Source organism: Adelges cooleyi, unplaced genomic scaffold (genome assembly GCF_023614345.1).
Source record: "Adelges cooleyi isolate 19-005CV unplaced genomic scaffold, UGA_ACOO_1.1 ACOO_flye_CR_arks_rails_tigmint_CR_PRNA_574, whole genome shotgun sequence".
In the NCBI taxonomy this organism is placed as follows: Eukaryota; Metazoa; Arthropoda; class Insecta; order Hemiptera; family Adelgidae; genus Adelges; species Adelges cooleyi.
The window spans coordinates 1,748,210-1,772,807 of NW_026096268.1; the positions used below are offsets into that span (position 1 = coordinate 1,748,210).

The window sequence follows — 24,598 nt, forward strand, 5'->3', positions numbered from 1 at the left end:
AAATTGTAATTGGTGATATATTTTAAAACTTTTTCACATCACTGGCTAAAACTCAGTATGTCTAACCGTTTTTTGATAACTCTAAGATTCTCTTCTGTTTATTCTGTGATATTGTAAAAGAAAATTGATAACAAGTTGCAGCTAATGCTACACCTATTTATTTCGTTATAAATGTTCAGTTCTCGCGTTATCTTTTATCACATTTCAAATTTCGTCGGTTCCGGCAATTTAGTTAATAAATAAATATTTAAGTTTTGGTATTTCAAAAAACTATATATTATAATTGAATACAGTGAACTGTATGTGAGGAGGCAAAATCAATTATCATAATGAAAGGTGAAACTAAACCAGAGACGTGCATTAAAAATAGGGACAACTTGTATAGACTCATTATAAGGTGGGCAACTAATAAATAGTTTTTCAATTATTCCACCGTGCTGAATAAATCAATATTTAATAAAAACTTTTTGTTGTTTTAGCCAATTATTTTATGACGGTCATTCAACAATTGCGTCGAGTTTGGCTGCTCAAGTAAATGCCGATCCTCCATGTTCTCCTTCGGACCGATTAATGAGTGTAGTAGCAAAAGGACTTCAACACGAAACCGATAGACAAAAAGAGTCTGAAGAAGTAATACATTTAAATCCAATACAGCAAATGTTAATTGGACCAGGAATCGGTATAAATATATTGTTATTATCATTAGACAGAGATGGTGGTTTACCTTATAAATCAATATTTATATTTAGATTTGGAGTTTGAGACCAATGTAAGTTGTTCCGCCCCAGAGCCAGCTTTGTATGAAACTGTCTATGTAACATCTCATAAAGGAGCTTGTAGAGCAGGTGCTTTTAGTCCAGAGGGCCAACTGATTGCTACAGGAAGTAGTGATGCGTCAATTAAAGTACTAGCGTACACAAACTTGTAAAGTAATTATATAATTACATTTGATTTTTGGCAAATTTAGATTTTGGACGTAGAAAGAATGTTAGCAAAAGCTCACGATATCGGTAGTACTGACAATCAAGAAGGACAAGGACATCCTGTGATTCGTACTTTATACGATCATTTGGAAGAAGTGACGTGTTTAGAATTCCATCCAAACAAACCAATTTTGGCATCCGGATCTCGCGATTGTCACGTTAAACTGTTTGATTATTCGAAAACGTCTGTTAAAAAAGCTTTCAAGACTATTAATGTAATTATTTTATATATTTTACTTCTATTAATTGGATATTTCATCTAATCTCTTGTTAGTGATAAGTAGGGTTTCATAATAATCACATTTTATTCATAGTGTAGGGTAGGCTTATCCTTATATGCAGAGCCGGCTTGAAGACTGCCCTTGCATAGTGCCCTGCTTCTTAGTACCCTCTAAACAGTATAAAATTATATTAACTATAAAATTTAAGTTTATAATTATTATTTAACTATATCGGTGTAACAATCTCTGATTTGCCTGATTTCTTGCTTTGATCAATTTCCTGTTATGACATTTACATTGATATATACAGGGTGATTCATTAAGGATAAGACACTCAAATATTCTAAAATAATTGCAATTTTATAGTTTTTCTTTTTGAAAACATTTTTGTTTTTGTTATTTTACAATATTATAAAACTAATAAACATATTTTACCTTTAAGAGTATTTTCCAGAGGTCTATTAACTTTTGGGAACGTATATATTTAATTAACTTTTTTTAAAAGAATTATTGTTTCTTTAATTGTAGAAAGAGGCCCTGCCTCTGCAAACTTAGCTGCATTCAATAGCCTCAATATATTACAATTCGGTGACCCTGCTTACTTGTTTTTATTATTGAACAAATATTATAAACTTTTCTAAAAACGTGTTGGTTATTAAAATGTTTCATTTTTTCATATTCAATTCTGTTAATAAGTATTAAATACTACTAAAACATGACATATTTATTTTCTAGGACGTCGAACCAATAACTTGTCTAAGTTTTCATCCGCAAGGCGATTTTTTAGTAATGGGCACTAATAGTCCTATAATAAGACTGTACGACATAAACACTGTACAATGCTACGTTTGTTGTCTTCCAAGTCATCAGCACACGGGTCCTCTAACATCAATCAAGTAAACTTAAATTAATTTCGAAATTACAATTCGGTTGGCCAAAAAAAAAAAACCCTAGGTTTATTTTGTTTCAGACCAGCAATTGTTTGGTATTTACTCGAAAATATAGGCTTCATTGGGTTTATGCATACTCTAAAAATACCAAACAAGGTTGGGTTTTTTGAAAAAAAAAAAACTTAGGCATGGCCAATATTGTTACGATTTGATGCATTATTAAATTGTTTGTTTTTAATTATTAGGTATGAGCCAAGTGCCAGATATTTTGTGTCTGCAAGCAGAGACGGTTCGATAAAACTGTGGGATGCTGTATCAAATAAGTGTGTCAACACATTCGAAAAAGCCCACGACGGTAGTCAAGTTTGTTCTGTAACTTTTTCAAGAAATGGCAAGGTAAACAACTAGATAGTTAATTTATAAAATATTGTTTTTTGTAAAATGTATGTATTCATCTTGTGTATTAGTATATATTATCATCGGGAAAAGACTCATTAATAAAACTTTGGGAACTGTCAACTAGCAGATGTTTGATCGCTTACACTGGCGCCGGAACTACAGGTATTATATAAAATATTCTTAATATTCTATAAAATATAATTAATATGGGGCATTTCCCTTACGGGTAGCCAGAAATGCCATATAATGAGGAGAGAAATCTTAAAGCAAAACCGCAAAAGTAATAAGCACAACATAAAATAAGTGAAATTAGTAAGTTATTACTAAATAGGGCATAATATATAATCAAACTCAATTTTTAGATTCACTTATTTTTGTTTTTTCCCTATTTTACGTTACACTTATTTCTTTCACTATATCGGTCTTGACTCTCCAATACGACAGTTAATTAGAGGGTCTTGTATTTAAAACGATAAGACTTATGCTGAAGTAAAATGATGATACTAACCTTTGTAATCTCCACCTACGAACATGCTTTATAATACCAAATGTTCCATCTAAATGTTTATACATATATATTGTCTACAAGTGTATTATCACCATTATATTATTTCAAATTTTTTTGTAAAAAAATTGTTCAATAGGAAAACAAGAACACCGAACTCAAGCGTTGTTTAATCATACTGAAGAGTATGTGATGTTTCCCGATGAAGCTACTACTTCGTTGTGTGCATGGAACGCTCGTAATGCTTCTCGCCAGCAACTTTTATCACTAGGTAATATTGTCATCTTATTTAATTTAGTATGTACAAATATGCAGTGTTTTGATCAGTTATCACAAAATCACTTAAATGAGCTGTTGCATTAAATATAGTAGCCCTATGCAACTAACTGTCTGTTTCTTATGAGTTATGATTTAGATAGATGATTAGTGTCATCCATATCTCACATGCTTATTCTATGATGAGGGGACCCCATTTTTATAAAATTGTCATACAATATTTTTAAGTTTTGGCCTTTGATGTGGAACTGAGAAGGTATTTTTAAATACAATAATGTGTTTTGTTTTATCTGTACCCACAAATACTTAAAACCGCCAAACCTATTTCATTTGAACAATTTTTATTATTTTTTTTTTGTCGAGATAGCCTCAATAAATCAATTAACGTAGGGTATTATTTATATTTTATTGTCTATAAAAACTATTTATTTTTATATGTAATAATTTTGCATTAAGTGATTTTATCACACTTGGTTATTAAAGTTCTTGTATATCTGTGACCTCTCCGTCTCCTATATGCCCAGACCTCACTGTGTTTTTTATATGAACGCTTCAGTAATGTAACGTCACATTCGTACATGTTTCAGGACACAATGGACCAATAAGATCAATAGTGCATTCGCCCAATTCAGCAGCATTTTTGACATGTTCGGATGACTTTAGAGCACGCTTTTGGTATAGAAAACATTTAATCGGAGCATAAATGATGTGTATGTGTTTAAAGTAATATTACTATAGTCCGGCCCACGTTCCAGCAGTTCCTGCTCAGGTTCCTTCTCTTGTGGGCAGGAGTATACATCGTTTTGTTAAAAAAATTTTCAATCAAATGATATCAATTTTTCTTAGTAATTATATAACAGTATTAATGATTTCATTTATTTACCATTTGAATTTTTCCTAGATATTGTTATAATAATTTCTAAATCATTGTAACCACTATGATACAATTATTCTGTAATCAAAAAAGTTATAAATCTACCTCAAAAATAACTTTTTTCAAATGAAAAATATGTTTACGACAATTCAACAGACTCAAAATAATCTTATCATTGTACATAATAATTTATTCGATAATTATAATTATACCAGTAATACAAAGCAACATGTTTTATTTTTCTTATGAATTTCTAAAAATGTACATTTTATCTATAAAATAAAAATATACGTGTTTAATAATTATTATTGTTATTGAATTATGAATATTACTCATTATTCATTAATGAAATAGTATACAGTACTGTCTACTGGAGTAAAATTATTGCTATTGATCCCTCAGAGGTTAATGGTATTTTTATTTAATATTTTTGTTTATTAGCACAGTCCACAAAAACAAAACAAGAAATTTCAAAAAGTAATTTAGTACATTGTATCTAAATTTCTATTACATGTATTTTATTTTTCAAAAGTATTATTTAAGAGTATAAAAAAAATATTTCAAAATTATAATATAAATTATGAATATTGGGTTAATAATAAAAAAAAAGTCGACCCGAGAACCTTCTCATTAATTTAATGTAGAGAATATGCGTAGCTACGTTTCGATGAAACTTTTATTTAAATTGCTGACAAGAATGCTGATAGTCCAAAAATTAATAATACCTAACTCAAAAAAAAGAGTCCTAATTACTGAACATATAATTACATATTACAGTTTAACCTTTAAATCAAGATCTCTCAAAAAATTGCGTACACCTAAATCCTCAATAAATAGGGGTACCGGGGTATGACGTCAAAATGTACATATTGATGTTTGTTTGCCATCAAAAACAATATTTTATCATTGCAAGTAATATAATAATTAATATTATCTGACATTGCACAAGTCATGTATGATACATTTATGTTTATCATTTATTAACAGGAAAGCGGAAACTGGTTGCTGCTTATTTATTTGCTTTTATAAATAGAATTACAGTATACCCGATGGCGGAATTATCGCGGCTTGTAGTCCCGTCGTCCCGCGGCCTGCGCCTGACCATAGCCAGTGCCTCGTATCGCTTTTTAGTTTTTTATTTTCTATTTAATTAATATATATTTTAAAAATAATTAACGTTTGACAAACGTGTCTATTATCCTCAGGCCATAGGGCATAGACAATTATTGTACCTGTTTATATATTTTTTTCATTGTCCAGACCCATCACGAGTGACAAGTAACAATTGAATCATTGGCTGACGAATGGCGATTGACGATTTAAAATTAAAATGTTGTTACTTCATACCTATTATAATTATTTCCAAGTTTTATCTCAGATTATATGAAATTAGAAATAGATTTATCTATTCTGTAGTTATATTGTTTGTATTAAATGTGGCCACACTGAGTTTTACATCTAGACTAGACACTATCTCAGATTTCGAACACCAACTACAACTTTTTGGTCGTAACAAGTGATTAATAATTATTAAAACATAATTTTACATAACTCGGAAATTTCTCGTCTAATTATATAAAAATGTCTTATGTTTGATTTAGTTTTATTGTTTTAAGTTTAAAACTTTTAACCAATTCTATTTTACATTTAGTAAAGAACGCAAAAATAATGAATAAATCGTTTTGATAGTAACTAAACAAAAATATCTTCAATAATGGACGTTCCTAAATCGAAAAAATTCTGTTGCTCTTGCTGTGTTACGATGGCAAAGAGTATTCCTGTGATATTCATATTATGTATACTTGCGTGGTCATACTATGCATACGTATATCATCTGTGCCTTAGTAAGCGTTCAATACAATGGTGTCTGTAAAATATTACACCATATTATATTGTTATTGTTTTTTCCAGATCAAATCAAGTCTCTAGAGATTAGAGTGCCATTTCTTCTGATATACCATATTATACTTGTATTTTTCCTATGGTCTTACTTCAAAACCATTTTCACGGAACCTGGTGGTGCACCACAAAAAGTAATTTCCATTCCCCGTCTTATTTTAATACCCGTATTGATTATACTCATTCGCAAACTTATCTATATTTCAATACAGTTCAAGCTCTCTGACGAAGTTTTCGAAGAATTTAATAATCATCCAATTGATTTAGCCAGACAAAGCATTGTCCTACGTGAATTTTCGAAAGATCTACCAATCATGACATTCACAAATTCTGATGGTAAATTATCATATTTCTTCCTCGTTTTACCTTAACAAAGTAATGTATATGCAAAATGTAGAAAACTACTTTTCAGACATCAGATACTGTGATAAATGTAGAATAGTAAAGCCCGATCGAGCTCACCATTGTAGCGTGTGTAGAAAATGTGTATTAAAAATGGATCATCACTGCCCGTGGGTTAACAATTGTGTCTCGTATTCAAACTACAAATATTTCATATTATTCTTAGCGTATGGACTACTTATGTGTATTTATGTTGCATCCACCACAGTACAATTTGTATTGAAGTTTTGGGACGCCACATCTGATATGGTAAAATTATATTTAACATATTATTTTTATGCAGTGTTAAACGATCTTAAAAACTATTGTGTTTTGTATTTTTTTTTCAGAGATTACAAGGCGCTTCGTATAAAATTCATATTATATTTTTATTTTTTATTGCTTCAATGTTTTCAATCAGTCTGTTCTCATTGCTTGCCTATCACATTTACTTGGTTTCTAAAAATCGTACTACCTTAGGTAAATCAGTTTGATTTTTATTAATTATTATTATTATTAATCTGTTTTTGTAATTGGTTCTCAGAATCCTTTCGCCCTCCAAAATTCATGGAGCGTTATGATAAAAACGGATTCAACTTAGGGTGCTTTAATAATATTCAAGAAGTTTTTGGCAGAGAAATTTTATTATGGCCTTTTCCTCTAAATACAAGGTGAGATAAATAGCCGTTACTTATTTAAAAATAAAATGCACTTCATCATTATAAATGTAATATATGTTTATCGACAAATTTGGATAATCGCTGTAAAAATGAAAACTTAAAATATTTATAATTCAGTATATAGTTCTCTGGAGCTAATGCCTATTTATGTCCTATTAAGTGATTATTTGGAACAAAATAAATAAAGTATTTGTTTTATTCGGGAACGAGTAAACTAAGGAACAAATATATTTTAATTATTCATATTGAACGATTACAAAGAAGTTAATTAGGCATTAGTTTCAAAATTGATTCAGATCACTGATAATGTGTATAGTATAAACATTGTCCTAATTAAAAAAAAAAACTGAGTAAAATGTAATGTATTTACAAAAAAAATTTTTAATATTAAATTTTATTTTTAATATTATTTCCCGAGTAAGCAGAACTAGTTTTAAATAGAAACGTAAAGTGGAATAACACTTTATAGTTTTTCTTGGGTAACTAACATTTTTATATCAAATTTATTTTAGTGAATACCATTCTTATATTTGAAATACATAAAAAAAATGAAATCATTTTCTAAACTTAAACAGATTGTGGTCTTTTATAAAAAAAAACTTTTTAAGGTTTTGTTTTAAAACAAAAATGATTCATTTTTTGGTATATGGTTTTATTTTGATAATGACAGAATGTTTTCTAAGTATTTTATAATGTTGTAGCTATATAAAAACATGTTTAGTATTATCTGTCATAAGAAAATTTGAATTTAAAAAAAAGCAATGTGTTTGTTCTTTAATTAACATTAAAAAAAAAAAAAATTATTGAATGAGCTGTTCTGGCAGTTATTTTAAGAAGACACCACACTTCAGTTTGTTACTAAATAACTATTTATTAACCAGTCCTATTTTGTTTTATAATCAACAAAGTATTAATATGTTGGTAACATGATATAAAAAACTGTATGTACACCAAATATTGTCAGTTTTTGTTATTATCTCAACAGTTAAATTTTTAAAAACGATAAGTTAATTGTCAGTAAACTATTAGTTTAATAGTTAAAAAATTACATTTATTGTTTTCAATTACAATACCAAAAAAAATCCCCATAATGTATGTCTTAATATATTGATTTTTAGGTTTCATTAATATTTTAAGCTTTTGCGATCACTACATAACAAAATATTTTAGTAATATCAGATTGACGAAGAAAAAAAATTGTTAAAAACTGAAAATCAATACTTATGTTGTCAAACAAAGAAAAAAAAATTACCTACACAGAATCTTCATGTACAGGGTCTGGCAAAAAACCTCCCTTATTTAGAAAGGGCACTGTGTGAGTTGTGGTGGTGGTGCAATGGTGGAGGGGTATCGATCGATAGCTGTATACAAGCCATTTTCTTCTGACCTATTCTAAACCAGTTTGCTAGGAACCATGATGAGGGAGAAGTCTGGTTCCAACAAGACGGTGCCACAGGTCATACTTCGCGGCGCTCCCTAGCAATCTTGAGATAGTTGTTTCTTGGACGTCTTCTCACTTTGCGAGGAGACATCACCTGACCGCAAAGGTCACCCGATTTATCGCCTTGTGGTTTTTTTCTTTGGGGACTTAAGAAGGCAATCACCCAGGCAGTGGCTGCCATTACACCGGAAATGACACGAAGAGCTATGGCCTTTCCCGAAAGTTAAAAGTGAACGCTGCAAAGTGTCACCTGTGGCACCGTCTTGTTGAAACCAGCTTCTCCCTCATCATGGTTTCTAGGAAACTGGTTTAGGTTAGGTCAGAAGAAAATGGCATGTATACCGCTATCGATCGATACCCCCTCCACCGTTTTACCACCACCACAACTCACACAGTGCCATTTCTAAATAAGAGAGGTTTTTTTGCCAGACCCTGTATATACTAATAAAAGTACACTAAAGATTATTTTTAAATTAATATTTCCATAAAAATTGCCTATATCGATGCCCTTCATAAATTGAAAAACGTGGCAGGTGTGGTGTCTTCTTAATAAATAAAAAATAAAATAAAATAATAACACTAATAAGTAATAAGTAAAGCCCATACTTGCTTTCTAGAATTTTTTTGCAACATAGATGTCCCTGCTATGTTGCCTGAACTATGATTTTTTTTTGTTTTAGTTTGGGGGATGGAGTGAGTTTCCCATTGGCGAGCAACCCAACATCCAATGATAGAATTAGGCAAACACCCAACAAAGCCAGAAGTCCGTTTTCTGTCTAAAAACTTATGTACTTTAAATGCCTACAGCGCTTAATTTGAATTAACTATTCATTTAAAATAAAGATGTCTTTAGGCTCAAGTCAGTATTGTATTGTGTTCATGAATTTAAAATTGTACTTGAAAAAGTAAATTATATTCAATAAATAATATTGATATTGTTAGCCTTTTAAGCACGCTATTTTTAAACTTATTTATTAAGGTGAGCTATTTGATATTTTTTGACAATTTGTATATTTTTGGTAACACTTGTTTTTTTTAAATGTTTTATTTTTTTTTATTGACACATGACATTATAACTTTTTTTAAACAAAATATATGCTAAAAGTATATCAACAATTTAATATCTACATAACTTTTTTCCTTTTTTAACCTTTTGAACAATATTTTTTAGTTTTAAAATGTATTGTGAAAACTTTCTGTTTCAAACTAACACTTAATAATTTTTTTTCACTTAACTGCATGTATTAATATTTGTGGTTCTCCCACAGCCTTGGTAATGGTGTATCATTTCCAATCAACAAAAAGATACCAGAAGCACAAAGTCTTTTGCACTCGACGAGTATATACGACCATAAAACATCAATTGGTAATACATTATGGTTTTTATTTTGAGTATTAAGTATAATTTTAAACTGTGTACTAGTGGTTGACAATAATTGAGTTTTAATATCTTATTATTATGATTAGATATGGAATCGTCCCAGATGACATCAGTTTTATCTGCGTAAGTAATAAGTTCTTAATAATATATTTTAAAAAGCCAGCACAGTTGAGGAGGACGTTACTTATTGGAGTCAAAGATATTAGTTAACCAAATAAATATTTTGATGCGAAACTGTAGATGAAAAACTATTTTAAAATAAATATAAATAATTTTGTATTCTATTGGCAATAAATGTGTTTATAATTATGTTTTGATTTAGTAGTTGATAAAATGTGGGTGTGCTGTGTATTCCTTGATGAAATTGCGTGACTTACGATTTTTTTTATTGCTTTGAAAATATTATGGGCCAGACACAATAAGAAATAAAAAATAATGTTGTGTAATAATGACACATCATTGTTAAAAATAATACCTCTCAGCTTCGCATCAAAGTTAAAAATACGAATATTGTTTTATTTGATAATGTGTTTACTTTTAGATACAGTAATAGCAGTGCAGAACAAAATATCAGAAACCATGTAAAATGTCAAGATCTTATAGAAATTTAGCACAATTCATATGTTTGTGTATTTTATTTTAATTCAATATTATTTCTGTGATAACTTTTCCTAAATTTAATTCCTTATAGATATTTTGAATAAAAGATTTCATAAGTCTGTGTATTGGTGTTTTCTAGTAGGTTTTGGCCCAAACAGTCCACTGCGAATGAGTGGTACCGCTTGTATAGCTAAATATATTAACCGCATCACCAGTGTGTTGTCTACAAATTTCCTACGTTTTTGGGTAGTCACCATCACGCCGCCAATCTCTTGTTCAGACAACTTTAAGCAGTTGTCAATATTGATATCCACGTTCAACCCTGTGCCGACCAGATAATCTTTTTGTAATTCTCCAATCATCGACTTCACCATATTGACATCAGTGGGTATCACAATCAAATCTATTTTTCTTTCCAACATCTTTATAAAAAACAGCTATGCCAGTTTATCAGTTTGCAAATAATACTTCATTCTACACTACTTGATACATTGCCTGAAGTATTAACTTCTTAAGGATCGGTTTATGTGAGTTTTGATCTTTGCGTAATTCAACGAGCTCTTCATTGACGGCTGCCAACACCGACTTGATGTATTCATCTCTGTTCAACAGTATCTCCAATTTGGCTTTGGTCATGTGAGTAGGTATCATTCTGATCCCATCGAACACGTAATATAGATTCATTTAGAAAATACGTCAAAGCGTGATAAAACTCACGTCGCTTTTTCCCTGTCGATGCGTACCATTTTCTTGTTGTACGCCTGTTTTATGGCCTCTATGCCTTTATGTATCAGTTCGCCTTTTTGAATATGATACTCTTCTTCAGCCATGTCATTGATATCCTGCACTATTTGCTCTGCTTCTTGATCCATAAACTCAGTCATCCTGGCCAACTAAACCAAACAAATGTACAACTATTTCATAACGATTTTAAGTTAAGTTACTCGCCTGCTGATTATTGTGCTCTTTAAAATTCATGCCAGAGATAAATAATGGCTTTTGTAATAGGTACTATACAAAAGTGCCTAACACTTGATAAATGTTATTGTTTATTTGTAAATTTGGCTTAGGTTACTAGACAATCATATTGATGTTTAAATATTATAATACCTAACTATAAATTTACATTCACACAATTCAACTGTTTTTTTTAAATAATTGTATTTTTGGGAAAGTTGTGCTACGAATTAGAGAGGCTGTATTCACAATAACATTATTATTTATTACCAAAATCCGCGATAGTCTGATAAAACGGTTAACTAGTCTAATAAGGTGCTCAAATCTCAATACCATCCTAATATTCATACTAACTGAATTAGGTTTTTGTAAAAAATTGCCTTTACCGAAAACTTTTGAACGTAGTACATATTATGTGTGGCGTCCTTTTAAAGAAATGAAATGATGTCTGTTGAAAAAATAAACATACCAAAAAAATGTCTGTATGGTTACAGTCTTAAAGTATAAAGGTTTGCTGTAAATTAGAGGGTACTGATAAAACAACGCGAAAAATCATAGTTTAAATATGACATATAATGTAATTAATATTCATCAATAGATAGTATAATAGCACAGTTCAATGGGTGTAATATGGTAATGTATTATAACGACTAAGCTATAGTAAAAATAAGTAAGAGACTTAATAGTTTAGGCTTTGCCACATGGGCGATTTAACTTAATACAGTCTATAATATTATACTCGTATAAGTAGGTAAATGGTAATGAGTAGGTAGTAGCAATAAAGTATAGAAAAAAAACAGCTTTTCGTCAAAGCTAAAAATACAAACTACAAAAACACAAAATTACATGATATTAAATTCAAACGTCTCTTAACGGTTCTGGAATCGTGTCGCTGGCTTTGAACATGTCGTAGTCCGCCAAACCGGCCATTTCTATACTCTTTTCCCAAAACTTTTTCGCCAGTTCCGGATCTCTTGCCCGACCGGACGGTGACTTTACTTTGCAGTCACTAGACAACGAGAAAATACACAAATAAATAAGAATCCTTTCGTTTAGCTGTGATTTTAGCACACAACCATACCTATAATATAGTCCCGTCTGTTCGCCGGCCGTTTCGTCTATGGCACAATGCAACGTTGTCTGTGCACCTTGTTCGGGCGACTTCATGATCGGATAGCTGAATATCTTGAATAGGAACCATGTCCCCGGAAAGAACACTTGGTCTACAGTCCTACCCAAGTCCGTGTTTATGACTCCAGGATGTAAGCAGTAGACGTTCACACCCGTGCCTATAATATATTATAAGTTATGTATTGAATACCGTTGGCACTAGAGTACCTTTAAAATATATATATTTTCATTTTTGTTCCAAATAAAAGACGAAATTTTGTTGTAATTAATCAAACACAAACAGCTACAACAGATAAAACTATCTTCTATGTATTATTGTAAACATTTGGTAAAGTTACTGTGAATAGGTACTGTCCTCATCATTTTGTTGTCCCGCGCAAATCGGTTTTGTTGAAAAAATTGTAATTTTCACTATGCTGTGATGACCTGATAGAAAACATCAATAACCAATCAAATTCCTCATTGCTGTATTGAAAAGTTAGTATAGGTAAACTATAGTTCAAGGCTCAAGCACAGAATAGACTACATTTAATATATTCAGTGGTGTAACTTGTAAGCTTTAAACTAAGATATTGTGAAAAATTGCCTACACATTACTCCTAAATTTATGGGTTATGTGGTCTTCTTAGAGGGCATCAAACCACTTTTTTTCGGCGCGTAAAATATGTCTAAGTCGAGGCACTTTTAAGAAGAACTGAGCGGGTTTAGCGTAAATGTACATCTATACAAAATTAAAGATCTATCTAATATTTGACATATTTTTCATAACAAAACCTAATCGAAAACAATACATTTTATAGGATTTTTTTCGCTGAATTTCAATCAGCCTTCAAACCTAGTTTAGTAGGTTGCGTGCATTTTTTTTTTAACCGTCTTCTACAATTGTAAACAACATGCAAAACAAATATCAATTTTCTAATTAAATTAGGAAATTATTATTATTTATATTGGACAATTTTGTGTTACATAATCATTGGTCTAATTCGCATCACGCACAAAGACTCGTTACTTCAAGTTATATTAAGCGAGTAATATACTGTAAAAACATTAACAGGTAATATAGGTATATTAATTGTAAATCAAACGAGTTGTATGTCGGCCATTCGTATGTTTTTCCTCGTCCATATTGAATGAAATATTGAAATCTATTAGGTATTACTATTTTCTTTGTTTAGGATATTATTTAAGGCGTAAACTAGATAATTCAGACGTTACCTAGTTAAACGCATTACTATTCTAAGCCACGTGGCTTTTGACCAATGTAAAATAACAATTAACAAAGCTTATTTTTATAAAGGATATTTAAGTAGGCTGCACAAAATATAACATCATAAGTATCGCAAATTTAAAGCATATCGTTATTTTCAACATTACCTTTAAGCCGGTTCGCCAATTCCTTTGAAAACAGCACGTTGGCTAGTTTACTCTGACAGTACGCGAAGGCGGAGAAGTAAGTGCGTTTTTCGTAATTGATATCGTCGAAATTAATGTTCCCAACTATAAAAATTAAAAAACAAAACATACTTAAGTATGCTTAAGTGCGTCAGCCTATGTATATATTATTTGTTTTGCATGAATTTATAGAGAAAAACCAAATACGTAGATTGGTTTAAAAATCAAGATGTCACCATATCATTGTATACTCTTTCAGGAACTGGAAACTCCCATAAACGATTATACGTTTATTCTAAATTTTTTAACTTTCCTTCTATAAACCATTGCATTTTGGAGTTGCCTACCTAAATACGCCGACTACAGTCAATATGTTCACTTCTCATGGGGACTATTAGTTATTACGTTGTATTAATATAGGTATTGAAAATATAATTCAACTTGCATATGTGAGCTAACGATCCAACGTTGACTATACGAGCAGGTGCCGAATTCAGTATTTTCGGCAACAGAAGTAAGGTAAGCAAAAAGTGTCCCATGTGATTCACTCCGAAATGAGTTTCGAAATCTTCTTTGGTCTTGCTTTTTGGGCACATCATCACACCTGAAATTTGTCAAACTACGGTGTTAGACATATGTGTAGGACAAGGAACTGTGTTATAATAACTAACTTCACGGGGGGGGGGGGGCTTAGCATCCCCAAAACTGTTCGAGTTATATTGAATTAGTGTGTAAGATCAACTCACCGGCGTTGTTGACGAGTAGATTGATTTGGGTTTCTTTTTCCAATATTCTTTTAGCGCAACGTTTGATGGAAGCGAACGACGATAGATCCAACTCTTCGACGACCAACTGGCCCAATTTTTCGCCTTTTACTTCTCCAACGATATCATCCACGGCTTGTTTGGCCTTATTGACGTCCCGACAAGCCATTATGACTTTTGCGCCTGGAATTTGTCAATACAACAATAAAAGTGTTAAATAAAAGGAAGGTTAACAAAAAAAATCCGCATTGTTTTTCTCGTAGAAACTAAGTATGACATTAACTCATTTACTTTCATATATTTTTTTGGTATAAGTGTACTTTACCGGGCACCCTTTTTTTCGATTTTTTTTTTTTTTTTAATCGATATTACGTTTAATGCTGATGAAATTTTGCTAATGAATTTTTTGCCGGACGAACTTAGTTTCGGAGTTACAGACGTTTAAAGTTCGCGATTACGGCCGGCCGCCGGGTCTATCCAAATTTAGTATAAAAATAAATGAGACAATTTCAAAATTGTCTCTTTTGCCGGGCGCGGTATGCAGGGGGAAATGGAAAACGGCGGGGGTTTATCGTTGCGCTATGAGACATGTCTCACCGACCGCCGTTCATATTATTAGTTTTGGTAGACGGTATCAGTTATCCGTTATCGATGTACGTCGTGTTGTCTACGTTTTCAAATATGCCTATGCCATTTAGTTTATTAGTTTTTGAACATTTATTTTTTACAGTATAGATAAAATAAAATATACAGGGGATCCAAGGGGGCGCAGTCCCCCTGTCAAGTCACGTAACACCATTTTTTTTCAATGCCTCCCCGATCTAAAGACCCATGCCTCGCCACTGTTAATATCATACCATGTTTTACTTAAATTTAAAACTGTGACCTCCTCCTAGACTGTAGCCTGCAAACCTAGGATATTTTTGGTTTAGCGCAGCGAAGCGAGTGCCAAAATACTCGGTGACCTGCCGTCCTTATTCGCGATTTTAAGTTAAATCAAGTAGAATATTAATATTTATACTATATTTCTGATCGCGTCGCCTTGCATTACGGGCGAGAACAGGTAGTCGACCCCGCTGTAACCGTGTTATTGTATAGTGCGCGCCCGGCCGTAATCGCGAACTTAAAACGTCTGTAACTCTGAAACTAAGTTCGTCCGGCAAAAAATTCATTAGCGAAATTTCATCAGCATTAAACGTAATATCGATTAAAAAAAAAAAAAAAACGAAAAAAAAGGGTGCCCGGTAAAGTACATATGTTCCATTTTTTTTATTTTGCAATAAAGTTAACTGTTGAAAGTTGTAAATTACTGTAACGTTAAAAATAAATAATAAACTTATTAAAAGTCCATCAGCAATTAATATATATTTAATGGTAGAACTTAGAAAGAAACAACAATGGACGATTAATTAAGTACGTCTTTGCTATTTTTATTAAATTATTTATTTGCTTTTGACCGGACTTTTAAAATTTGAAACTTCTCAGAAGCTCGCAGTGACCAATAGTAATGGCCAAGGGTTGGCAAACGATTTATGTATTCATAATTTATATCTTAACAGCAAAAACATTATAAAAAATCGGCTTTTATTATTTTTTAAGATTACCAGAATGTTTTTAAAATGTTTGTCTAACATAATAATACAAAAATTTTACCTAGAAATCAGACACAAATAAAATAATTGATCCAATGGGTCCATTAGTTATGTTTAAACGAGTCAAAATAGTTTAAATATAAATACAGCATGATGTATCAAATTTCAAATGATTATAATACAATGTTTGCAGGCTAATGACCTTTGGCTTAATACAATATATATAATATTATATAACTATTCCAATGAAATACCTATACAGACTTAGATATTAGTATCTAAACAAACTGTAAAAAATGAAACATTATAAACAAAATTAGATTCCTATTTTCTATACCTATTATTCATAATATAATGTAGAACAAAATGCATTTATTTCAAAAATCAAGTAGGTGTGTTTCCAGTTTAGCTTAAAATTAAGTTTAGTTTTACAATATTAAAATTATAAAAGGCTAAACAGTACTTCATTTTTAACTTAATTAGCGAGAGCGGTAATTAGCGTAATTATGTGTGTGCATACAAATATGCGTTTTACTTTATTATAAAACCAGTAAAATCATATGTTTTATAAAAAGAGTAGAAAAAAAAGAAGTACTTAATATTTGAAAATCTTGTAAAAAGTACATTACAATAATTATAAACTTTAAACGTGCAATTTATTTTGGTTGCCATATTTTAGTGTCTGAATAACCAAGTGATAAACCGACCTAGAATTAAATAACCAGTTTTCAGTATTGTTGGTATCAAGGTGAATCAAAATAGTACATATTTATTTTTGGTCGTATTCAAGGATAATGTATAGCTAACGCCAAGCATATGTGAGGTGATTTGAAGCCAAACAAATTTTAATAAGTACTTAATTTATAATTCATGTTTAGAGGTAATACGTATGAATAGTTTAAACGTCAAGAGTGTTATTATTGTAAAGAAAAGGAAACAATGTATACAGTATAATCAAAAGAAAACGTTTTTAATAATACATTTTATGTGTTTGCATAAAAGGTCGTTTCCCTAACATCGCCATAGAGACGGTGAAAAAAAGTGAATATTGAACAATGTTTAACTTGTGTAAATTTTAAACTTAAAGTGTAAACTCTACAAAAGTGCAGAGTGGGCCCACCTTAACGCCCTATACTAAGAGCGCGACTGCTATTGTGCAAAATGCTTTTTTAAGAATTGCATAAAGCCCTTAAGTCGCTTTAAGAGGGGTGGCGTTTATTATATACAATACATTTTCATAATTTCCACCTTTGAACTATAATAATATAATATAATGATCGGCTTCTACTCGATAGTCGATCTCCTTGTTTTCGGTGTAGGTATTTATGTAGTGCCAATAAAACGTTTAATAATTAGAAACGATACATTTTAGGGCGATTTAATGCGTTTCATTAATAATAATTAATAACATACCTATACATACCTAGTGTAGGTTATAGTATGTCTGAATTTATACATAATAGAAGTGTAACGATCAATTATTTACTACGATGGACTAGCGTTCATCATAAGCAATTATATTTAAGACATTAAAAGGGTACCGTTAAAATGCATAGTGGAGCATAGCTGCTAGTCCTAAAGTAAAATTCCTCGAGTAGAAATCGTACCTGCGCTTAAAAATCTAAAAGGATAAGTGATTTTGTCTTAATGTAACATTAACATTTTTATGCACGTTTGTTTATCGAGTACTTAATCGGACAACAGACATGCCAATAATGGACGGAAATCTATTCATCCAAAATAAACCTACACCTTTTCGGCCACTTCAGTTTTACCATTAAACCGATAATAAAATATTTAGGAAGTAATGAATTAAAAAAAAAAAATATATATATATATATATATATTATAATTTAAAATTCCAAGGAAAGATTCTATGTCCTATTATTATATAACTAAAGTTTTTCTTTTTAAATAAAATACTAAAAACGAATAAATGTCAACATCATCTCGTTGATAATTTCTATGAATGTCTCTGCGATACGCTGTTAGTGGCATTAATAACAAACACAAAATATAGTTTTAACAAAATAAACGCATACGCAACGATAGCGGTACTGAACTTTGTTCTTGCATTTCAAACCATTATCAGTTGACCGGCGGGAAACAATTTCCCATCGGGCTTAATTGAATATCATAAATCATTATTAAGGTTATATAAACGAGGAGTATTCACATGTAATTATATTTTTTACTGCTGCATACTTTTAATATATATTTATTAATTGGTGCTCAAATATTTTATTATTGGTTTAGCGTTTAAATTGGTGAGGCCGGAAAGAGAATCGCAGTTACCGGTTTTTGGCCGAAAAAGTGGTGCCGCCTCCAATAAAATCGCTTTGAGCATGAAGTAATTTTTTTTACTTCTAATAATTTCAAAAGCTTTTAAGGCGGGGACAGCTCGGACCTCGATGGCTTATTTTCAAACTTTTTCGGATGGAGGGTCAAAATGATGAAAACCGTAAAATAACTAACAATATTATCAAATGAAGGGCGTTAAGGGGTGGAATCAGCCATGCCATAAATCTCTGTTTGGGAATAATTTGATTTTGTACAGTTTTTTTTTTGAATGCATATCATTCTGTTAATATTTGAAACATTATCAAACAGCGACACAATCAAACTTTTTATTGTGCATTTTGCAAAATGCACAATAAGACATTTTCTATCAAGTAGTATCGAAATGTCATTTTTCATGTTTTTGTTGGACGGTTGCTCTCTGCATAATGCCATAATTTACTTGTATTAATTCTTGTATCTCGGGAAGTTCAGTGACCAATATCTCTGGACCCACCCCGTTAATACGCCCCGGGCGGCAGGAACTATGTCAACCCTTACCTAATTTGTAGAATTCTCTAGCCGTGATTTTTCCTATTCCAGTGTTGCAGCCGGTTATCACAGCTACTTTGTCGTCCAACCTCGCCTTGCTCTGGCATTTGACGCTGAACATTGTTAAAACTATAAGTATTTAAATTGAAACGAACAAAAAAACCAACTTTTCAGGAAGTCGACAATTTCCTCGGACACTCGACGTTTACACGGTGAACCTCTCAGTACGACTGGACGCCATACACCATATTTGATATTATTCGTCTGTACTACGTGCACCGTAGACAATTACTTCTCTGTGCCGTCTCAAGGTTAACCATCGACCGGCACTACCTCCTTTTATCGACAATATTGGACAATATTCATCTGAAGAGAGCTGGGAGGGAAGGGGGAATAAGATGGCAAACCGTTACCTTTACCCATACAGGCTTACAAAGTCGTCTAAACACAGAAACCCTCTGGATCTAATAAACGAATTATTTAAGAGACAACCGCGATTGAGCATAACACTTTTTCTAAAATCGTAATATTATTTACTAATTTTTTTAAAAAGGAGGAGGACTCGTAGCCCAAGCCCTTGTAGGTTTGTGTCTCGTGAAAAATGTCATCCCACTTCGGAACCGATTCTAAATTATCACGCAATTTATTTTCCTATTTATATATTTTATCAATGATCACCGGCCATTCGTTCATTACCATAAATCTTAATAACGTTAAGTTCATAGTTCTTACGTGGAACATGAAGGTATTTCAAACGCTACCTATATACTGACTACTATACAACCACATGCGTACAGATGGCCATGTTTTACTGAACGTGGAATGTCATATTAATATAATATGTAAATACAGGCTTGATCACCATGGCAATAAACGTGTTTAGAATACGGGAACTAAAAACTGAAGTATTACAAAACGTATGATAAGTAAAATATACTGCAAAAGAATAATTGTTTTATATTATTTTAAACTTTTATATAATAACAAAATATACTTGGAATTGGTTGATTCAATCGTTTAATTTAAAAGAAAAATCTACATTTATGGATAATAATAATATATATATATATATGGGGCATTCTGAGTCAAATCACGCGGTCATCGGCCTGACCTCCTCAAATTTTTTTTTCAAACTTCCTTTAGTCTAATATAAGACCTTTATTTTTTGGAAATTTTTATCACTAATTTTTGCCCCAAAAATAGAGGTTTTTTTAAGTTATTTTTCAAAAAAAATCGATTTCGACCAGTTTTAAATTTTTTAAATTTTTATCATAAAATCAAATCTTTTAGTCTAATAACGGGAGTGGGCCCGTTATTTCAATTTTATTTTCAACAAAAATTTTTTTTTTCAAGATCTGAAAAAAAATTTTTTAATTTCAGTTTCTTATTAAAAAAATAAAACATGTCATGGTAAATTTTGATTTTTTGCATATTTTAGGAGTAAAAAGTGAAAAATGTTCCTTACGAATAACATTAAAAATAATACGCAAGGGCATAGTGTGGAGCCTGTGGGCGCAGTGGAGACCTCAGCTGCCACGCGTCATCTGAGGTTAAGCTGTGTCCGTTGCTGCTTGATCCAGGATGGGTGACCACCCGGGAAAATGTTTTTATTAAAAAAAAAAAAAATAAATCTCAGCCCACTCCAGTTATTAGACGAAAAGATTTGATTTAAGTCTCTGATTTTATGATAAAAATTTCAGAAATTTAAAACTGGTCGAAATCGATTTTTTTGAAAAATAACTTAAAAAACCTCTATTTTGGGGCAAAAATTAGTGATAAAAATTTCCCAAAAATAAGGGTATTATATTAGACTAAAAGAAGTTTGAAAAACAAATTTGAGGAGGTCAGAATGCCCCATATATAATACTGGTCTGTTTTTTTTATCAAACTTTCAACCATTATATTAATTTATTGAAAAACAAATTGAATAATTGTGGTTTTTGTTAAAATACGTTTGTCGGTTTAAAGTTATATTTTAAATACATTTATTTACCTGCAGTTTACGTTGCTGTATAATATTAGTTTATAATCAATGGTAATGTAGAATAAGTAGATATTATTTCTTTAGAATTTTAGATTATACTTATTGTTATAGTTGTTATATATTCTGGGGTTTGAATGTACTAAAATTGTATTTGAACAATTATAATTTACGACTTATGATAACTTATCTAATATATATTCAAATGTTTGTGGCAGGTCAGATATTGCGTGATGGGTGTTCAACCCCTCTTATTTTATATTGTAATAAGTTATATGGATATAAGTTATAACCCATTTATAAAAGGCCTTTAATGTGTGCTGCATACATAAAAAGTTTTAAATATTCATAGTTTTTGATTTGTCATTATGTTATGTTGAGTCTAATTTGTAGCTTACGGCTCTTACACTTATAAAACGGCAAAAAAATTAAGTATTTATAATTTTAAAATTGTAATTAGTTATTTTTAATTTGGTTATCATCTTTAAATATATTATAGTGCATGTATTTCATATTCACTAGTTAGATATTATTAACATGAATATTCGTCAGTAGGCATAGGTCCTATAACTAAATTATATCATTTAAAATTAGAAGGCTTCTAAACGAAAATTCGGGTCCAAAAAGTTAATGAAATCTCCGCCTATGATTACAGTGACGTTATCTCTATAAAATGAGTGATGACTTAATGATAATTACGCTTGTTGCTTGTTAGTAACTATATTTATAAGTTATAACATAAATGATAAACAAAATATAATTAATTTGTTCAAATAACACGTATAAGTTTTAAAATGATTGTGTGTTGTATTTAATCAAGGAAAAATACTTGTGGTTGTACAGTGAATAATAATATAAAAAAAACCTTAACCACAAAAAACAATACACTTAAGCGTATATTTTCGGTAACAATCCATCATCAGCGCTCACAACAGACTGAGACCGATTATGGGCAAACAACTGCCTTTACTTATGTAGAAGCTTTATACCGGAAGTGATGACTCATCATCAATACAGGTTTTTATAAACTTAAAATATTTGGTTAAGTCCTAGTTTAACAAATTGTTCATATTTTTTACATATCTATTGCTTCTCTAATATTAAGCTTTTTAGAACTATTTTCATTTTTAAGTAATTTTATTTTATTTTACTTATTTTTAAGCTATGATTAACTAATCTGGAATTTTATGTTACCAGAAGTAATTTGAATCTTTAGGGATGTACCTAAACGGGGGCGTTTTTTTGCGGTAAATCTCAAAATCTAAATTATTGTCGATTCTTTTAATTATTAAATCAAGAAGAGGTCATTTTCATAGATTTGTATTTCATACATAATGGAAGGATAATGAAAATTTGTGTCTCGAAGGAAAACTTATAATATTGAAATCCTTTTCTACTATAACTAAAATGTCATCTTCATACCTAGACCAAATTTTCGGAAAATTTTGTCTAATTCAAACTGTCCGATCTCTTTTTTTTCTAGCTTTGTCATTTGTTTTCTAATAAACGCTTCTTTCTCGCACATTTTCTTAAGGGGGCTCCATACAGACCATTTTTTTCATTCAAAACACATAATTTTCATTCCATCGCACAGGCCTAACGAGTGATCCGATAAGCAATCTAAAAACAGATTTGAATTTGTCATGAAGTTTACTTAGGATCGGTCGAGGCACTTTTTTCAATTTTTAATTTTAACCCTTTCTAAATTTTATTTAAAATGTTGAAATTTTATAAAATGTTCAAACGTGTTTTATACATAGTAGGAATAATATATCAAAAAAGTACGTCGACCGATCTCAAGTAAATTTCATGACGAATTCAAATCTGTTTTTATATTACTTATCGGATCACTGGTTGAGCCTGTGGGATGGAACAAAAAATGTATATTATATTAACTAAAATGGCTTTTACTCATAGACAAAATGATTTAAATTAAAAATAATACCTTGAAGCTTATACAAATTAACCGGTAAATTTATTGACATGGTCGAAATTTATTTAAACCAATTTTTTCATAAATATTGCCTATACAAAACTCCTTAAAAATGGTCCGCATGGAGCCCCCTTAATAATTTACTTCTAAATTTTATATACGTTTCAGATTGATTTCAAGTAGCACATCAACAAAGTTATAAATATTTGGAAGGCTAGTATAGAATGAACCGTTTAATTTTGAATGAAAACTTTCACAGCTGTTTGTGGTACGGTTGTATAGCTGCCAGTAAACTATGCCCAAATGTTGGGGGGGGAACGTCGCGTCTGGTGAAATGTAGTTAAACTAATTAAATACTATAAGATATTGAGTGGATCTCTTTAAAAAAATCATCCTGTATAACTAAATTGGTGATAAAAGTTTTAAGATAAAAAAGATTGCACGGGCCGCAACTCATACGTCCATCGAAAATTGCCGGGCCGCAATTCACCGGTCTCCAACATTGTAAACAACACCTCGGGCCGCAACTCACCTACAGCCAAATTTACACCTTTTTACCTACAATACAAAATATCCTTTGCTCTATTGATGTACAATTATCATTAAATAAAGTATAAAAACGAACCAACTGTTGGCTATTTATTTTATTATTCCTTTAGAGGTTTTAATTTTAATTATGTTTTGTGACACTTTATCATCATTTTTTTGTGGTATTTTTTAGCCACTCAATTGTAGTTTTTTTTTTATGATTATAAAATATGGCCGTTTAAAATAGAGCCGAAGATTCTACACGTGTATTTTAAATACACGTGTAGGACAAGGTTCGTGTAGTTCGAACTGACGTGTAGAAGTTCGTGTATTTAATACACGTGTAGGACCCGAGATTCAACTAACTTGATCCAATGGCTATAATACTTTATCTTAGTGACAACCATTAATTAAAGAATAGTATCACGTAAAATTAGAAGTCTTATAAAAACATACAGTTGTAAGAATACGTGTAGTTGCAGGTACACGTGTACTTATAACTACACGAACTTCTACACGTGTTTATAATTACACGAACTTCTACACGTCAATTCGAACTACACGTATTACACGTGTATTTACTTACACATATTGTAATCGGTAGCTCTAGTTTAGAAGTTGGAGTAAAGCCAAACGAACTACAATTATTACAATATGGAAAATATGAAATATATTATTTTTTTTTACGATATCGCGGGTTCACAATTGTTTGGAATATTCGTTTGTGTATAAGTATATATATAAACCTATATGCTGTAGGTATATGTCATATATATATAAATTACGTATTAGTATATGCAGTTAATTACACGGGAAATCACACATTTTATTTCGTTAAGAGTTAATTTAATTACTAGTGTGTTTGTTAGTATATTACCTATTTACTAACAAAAATATATAATATATTACTATTAAGAAAATTACATGGCAATCAACACTTTGTCAACAATTTAATTCTATA

The 24,598-nt window shown here is 30.8% G+C and overlaps 4 protein-coding genes across 9 annotated transcripts; 2 read left to right on the forward strand and 2 right to left on the reverse strand.

Annotated features, from left to right (window-relative positions):
- The first annotated feature begins 156 nt into the window (after positions 1–156).
- LOC126842950 (cleavage stimulation factor subunit 1) lies at positions 157–4,331 on the forward strand. The gene is made up of 9 exons (XM_050580193.1): positions 157–397; positions 480–679; positions 750–904; positions 968–1,198; positions 1,940–2,100; positions 2,340–2,490; positions 2,562–2,655; positions 3,138–3,269; positions 3,862–4,331. The coding sequence occupies exons 1-9, from the start codon at positions 330–332 to the stop codon at positions 3,975–3,977; spliced, it is 1,308 nt and encodes a 435-aa protein (XP_050436150.1). The 5' UTR covers positions 157–329; the 3' UTR covers positions 3,978–4,331.
- A 1,237-nt stretch (positions 4,332–5,568) lies between these two features.
- On the forward strand, positions 5,569–10,598 carry LOC126843552 (palmitoyltransferase ZDHHC2-like). 5 transcript variants are annotated; one of them, XM_050581146.1, is made up of 9 exons: positions 5,569–5,664; positions 5,800–5,992; positions 6,060–6,383; positions 6,445–6,698; positions 6,779–6,908; positions 6,973–7,099; positions 9,818–9,915; positions 10,017–10,053; positions 10,472–10,598. In XM_050581146.1, the coding sequence occupies exons 2-9, from the start codon at positions 5,863–5,865 to the stop codon at positions 10,539–10,541; spliced, it is 1,170 nt and encodes a 389-aa protein (XP_050437103.1). In that variant the 5' UTR covers positions 5,569–5,664; positions 5,800–5,862; the 3' UTR covers positions 10,542–10,598. The 5 variants fall into 5 exon arrangements, with proteins under 5 accessions (XP_050437103.1, XP_050437105.1, XP_050437106.1 ...); XM_050581148.1 differs by lacking the exon at positions 5,569–5,664 and having other exon boundaries at positions 5,671–5,992; positions 6,060–6,181; positions 6,260–6,383; positions 10,472–10,590; XM_050581149.1 differs by lacking the exon at positions 5,569–5,664 and having other exon boundaries at positions 5,671–5,992; positions 6,060–6,181; positions 6,260–6,383; positions 6,460–6,698; positions 10,472–10,585.
- Positions 10,589–11,508, reverse strand: LOC126843016 (V-type proton ATPase subunit E-like). The gene is made up of 4 exons (XM_050580309.1): positions 11,479–11,508; positions 11,248–11,423; positions 11,014–11,182; positions 10,589–10,952 (listed from the first exon to the last, which is right to left on the reverse strand). Exons 1-4 carry the CDS (start codon positions 11,506–11,508, stop codon positions 10,641–10,643), a joined length of 687 nt encoding a protein of 228 aa, XP_050436266.1. The 3' UTR covers positions 10,589–10,640.
- Positions 11,509–12,073: 565 nt separating this feature from the next.
- On the reverse strand, positions 12,074–19,449 carry LOC126843569 (retinol dehydrogenase 12-like). Of its 2 annotated transcripts, none has more exons than XM_050581172.1 (6): positions 19,205–19,449; positions 14,757–14,957; positions 14,456–14,614; positions 13,993–14,115; positions 12,569–12,776; positions 12,074–12,496 (listed from the first exon to the last, which is right to left on the reverse strand). In XM_050581172.1, exons 1-6 carry the CDS (start codon positions 19,314–19,316, stop codon positions 12,346–12,348), a joined length of 954 nt encoding a protein of 317 aa, XP_050437129.1. In that variant the 5' UTR covers positions 19,317–19,449; the 3' UTR covers positions 12,074–12,345. The 2 variants fall into 2 exon arrangements, with proteins under 2 accessions (XP_050437129.1, XP_050437130.1); XM_050581173.1 differs by having other exon boundaries at positions 14,757–14,978; positions 19,205–19,292.
- Between the last annotated feature and the right edge of the window lie 5,149 nt (positions 19,450–24,598).

Bases quoted from the DNA above. Each gene is read 5' to 3' on its own strand.
- LOC126843552 (XM_050581146.1), top strand. From the start codon at position 5,863: ATGGACGTTCCTAAATCGAAAAAATTCTGTTGCTCTTGCTGTGTTACG. The intron at 5,993-6,059 runs GTAAGCGTTCAA...TGTTTTTTCCAG, and splicing joins CGTATATCATCTGTGCCTTA to ATCAAATCAAGTCTCTAGAG. The intron at 10,054-10,471 runs GTAAGTAATAAG...GTTTACTTTTAG, and splicing joins ATGACATCAGTTTTATCTGC to ATACAGTAATAGCAGTGCAG.
- LOC126843569 (XM_050581172.1), bottom strand. From the start codon at position 19,316: ATGTTCAGCGTCAAATGCCAGAGCAAGGCGAGGTTGGACGACAAAGTA. The intron at 14,615-14,756 runs GTGAGTTGATCT...GACAAATTTCAG, and splicing joins TCTACTCGTCAACAACGCCG to GTGTGATGATGTGCCCAAAA. The intron at 12,497-12,568 runs GTATGGTTGTGT...CTCGTTGTCTAG, and splicing joins CAGACGGGACTATATTATAG to TGACTGCAAAGTAAAGTCAC.
- LOC126843016 (XM_050580309.1), bottom strand. From the start codon at position 11,508: ATGAATTTTAAAGAGCACAATAATCAGCAG. The intron at 11,424-11,478 runs GCGAGTAACTTA...TGTTTGGTTTAG, and splicing joins AAGAGCACAATAATCAGCAG to TTGGCCAGGATGACTGAGTT. The intron at 10,953-11,013 runs GTAGTGTAGAAT...TTTTTTATAAAG, and splicing joins TACTTCAGGCAATGTATCAA to ATGTTGGAAAGAAAAATAGA.
- LOC126842950 (XM_050580193.1), top strand. From the start codon at position 330: ATGAAAGGTGAAACTAAACCAGAGACGTGCATTAAAAATAGGGACAAC. The intron at 905-967 runs GTACTAGCGTAC...TGGCAAATTTAG, and splicing joins GTAGTGATGCGTCAATTAAA to ATTTTGGACGTAGAAAGAAT. The intron at 3,270-3,861 runs GTAATATTGTCA...TACATGTTTCAG, and splicing joins CCAGCAACTTTTATCACTAG to GACACAATGGACCAATAAGA.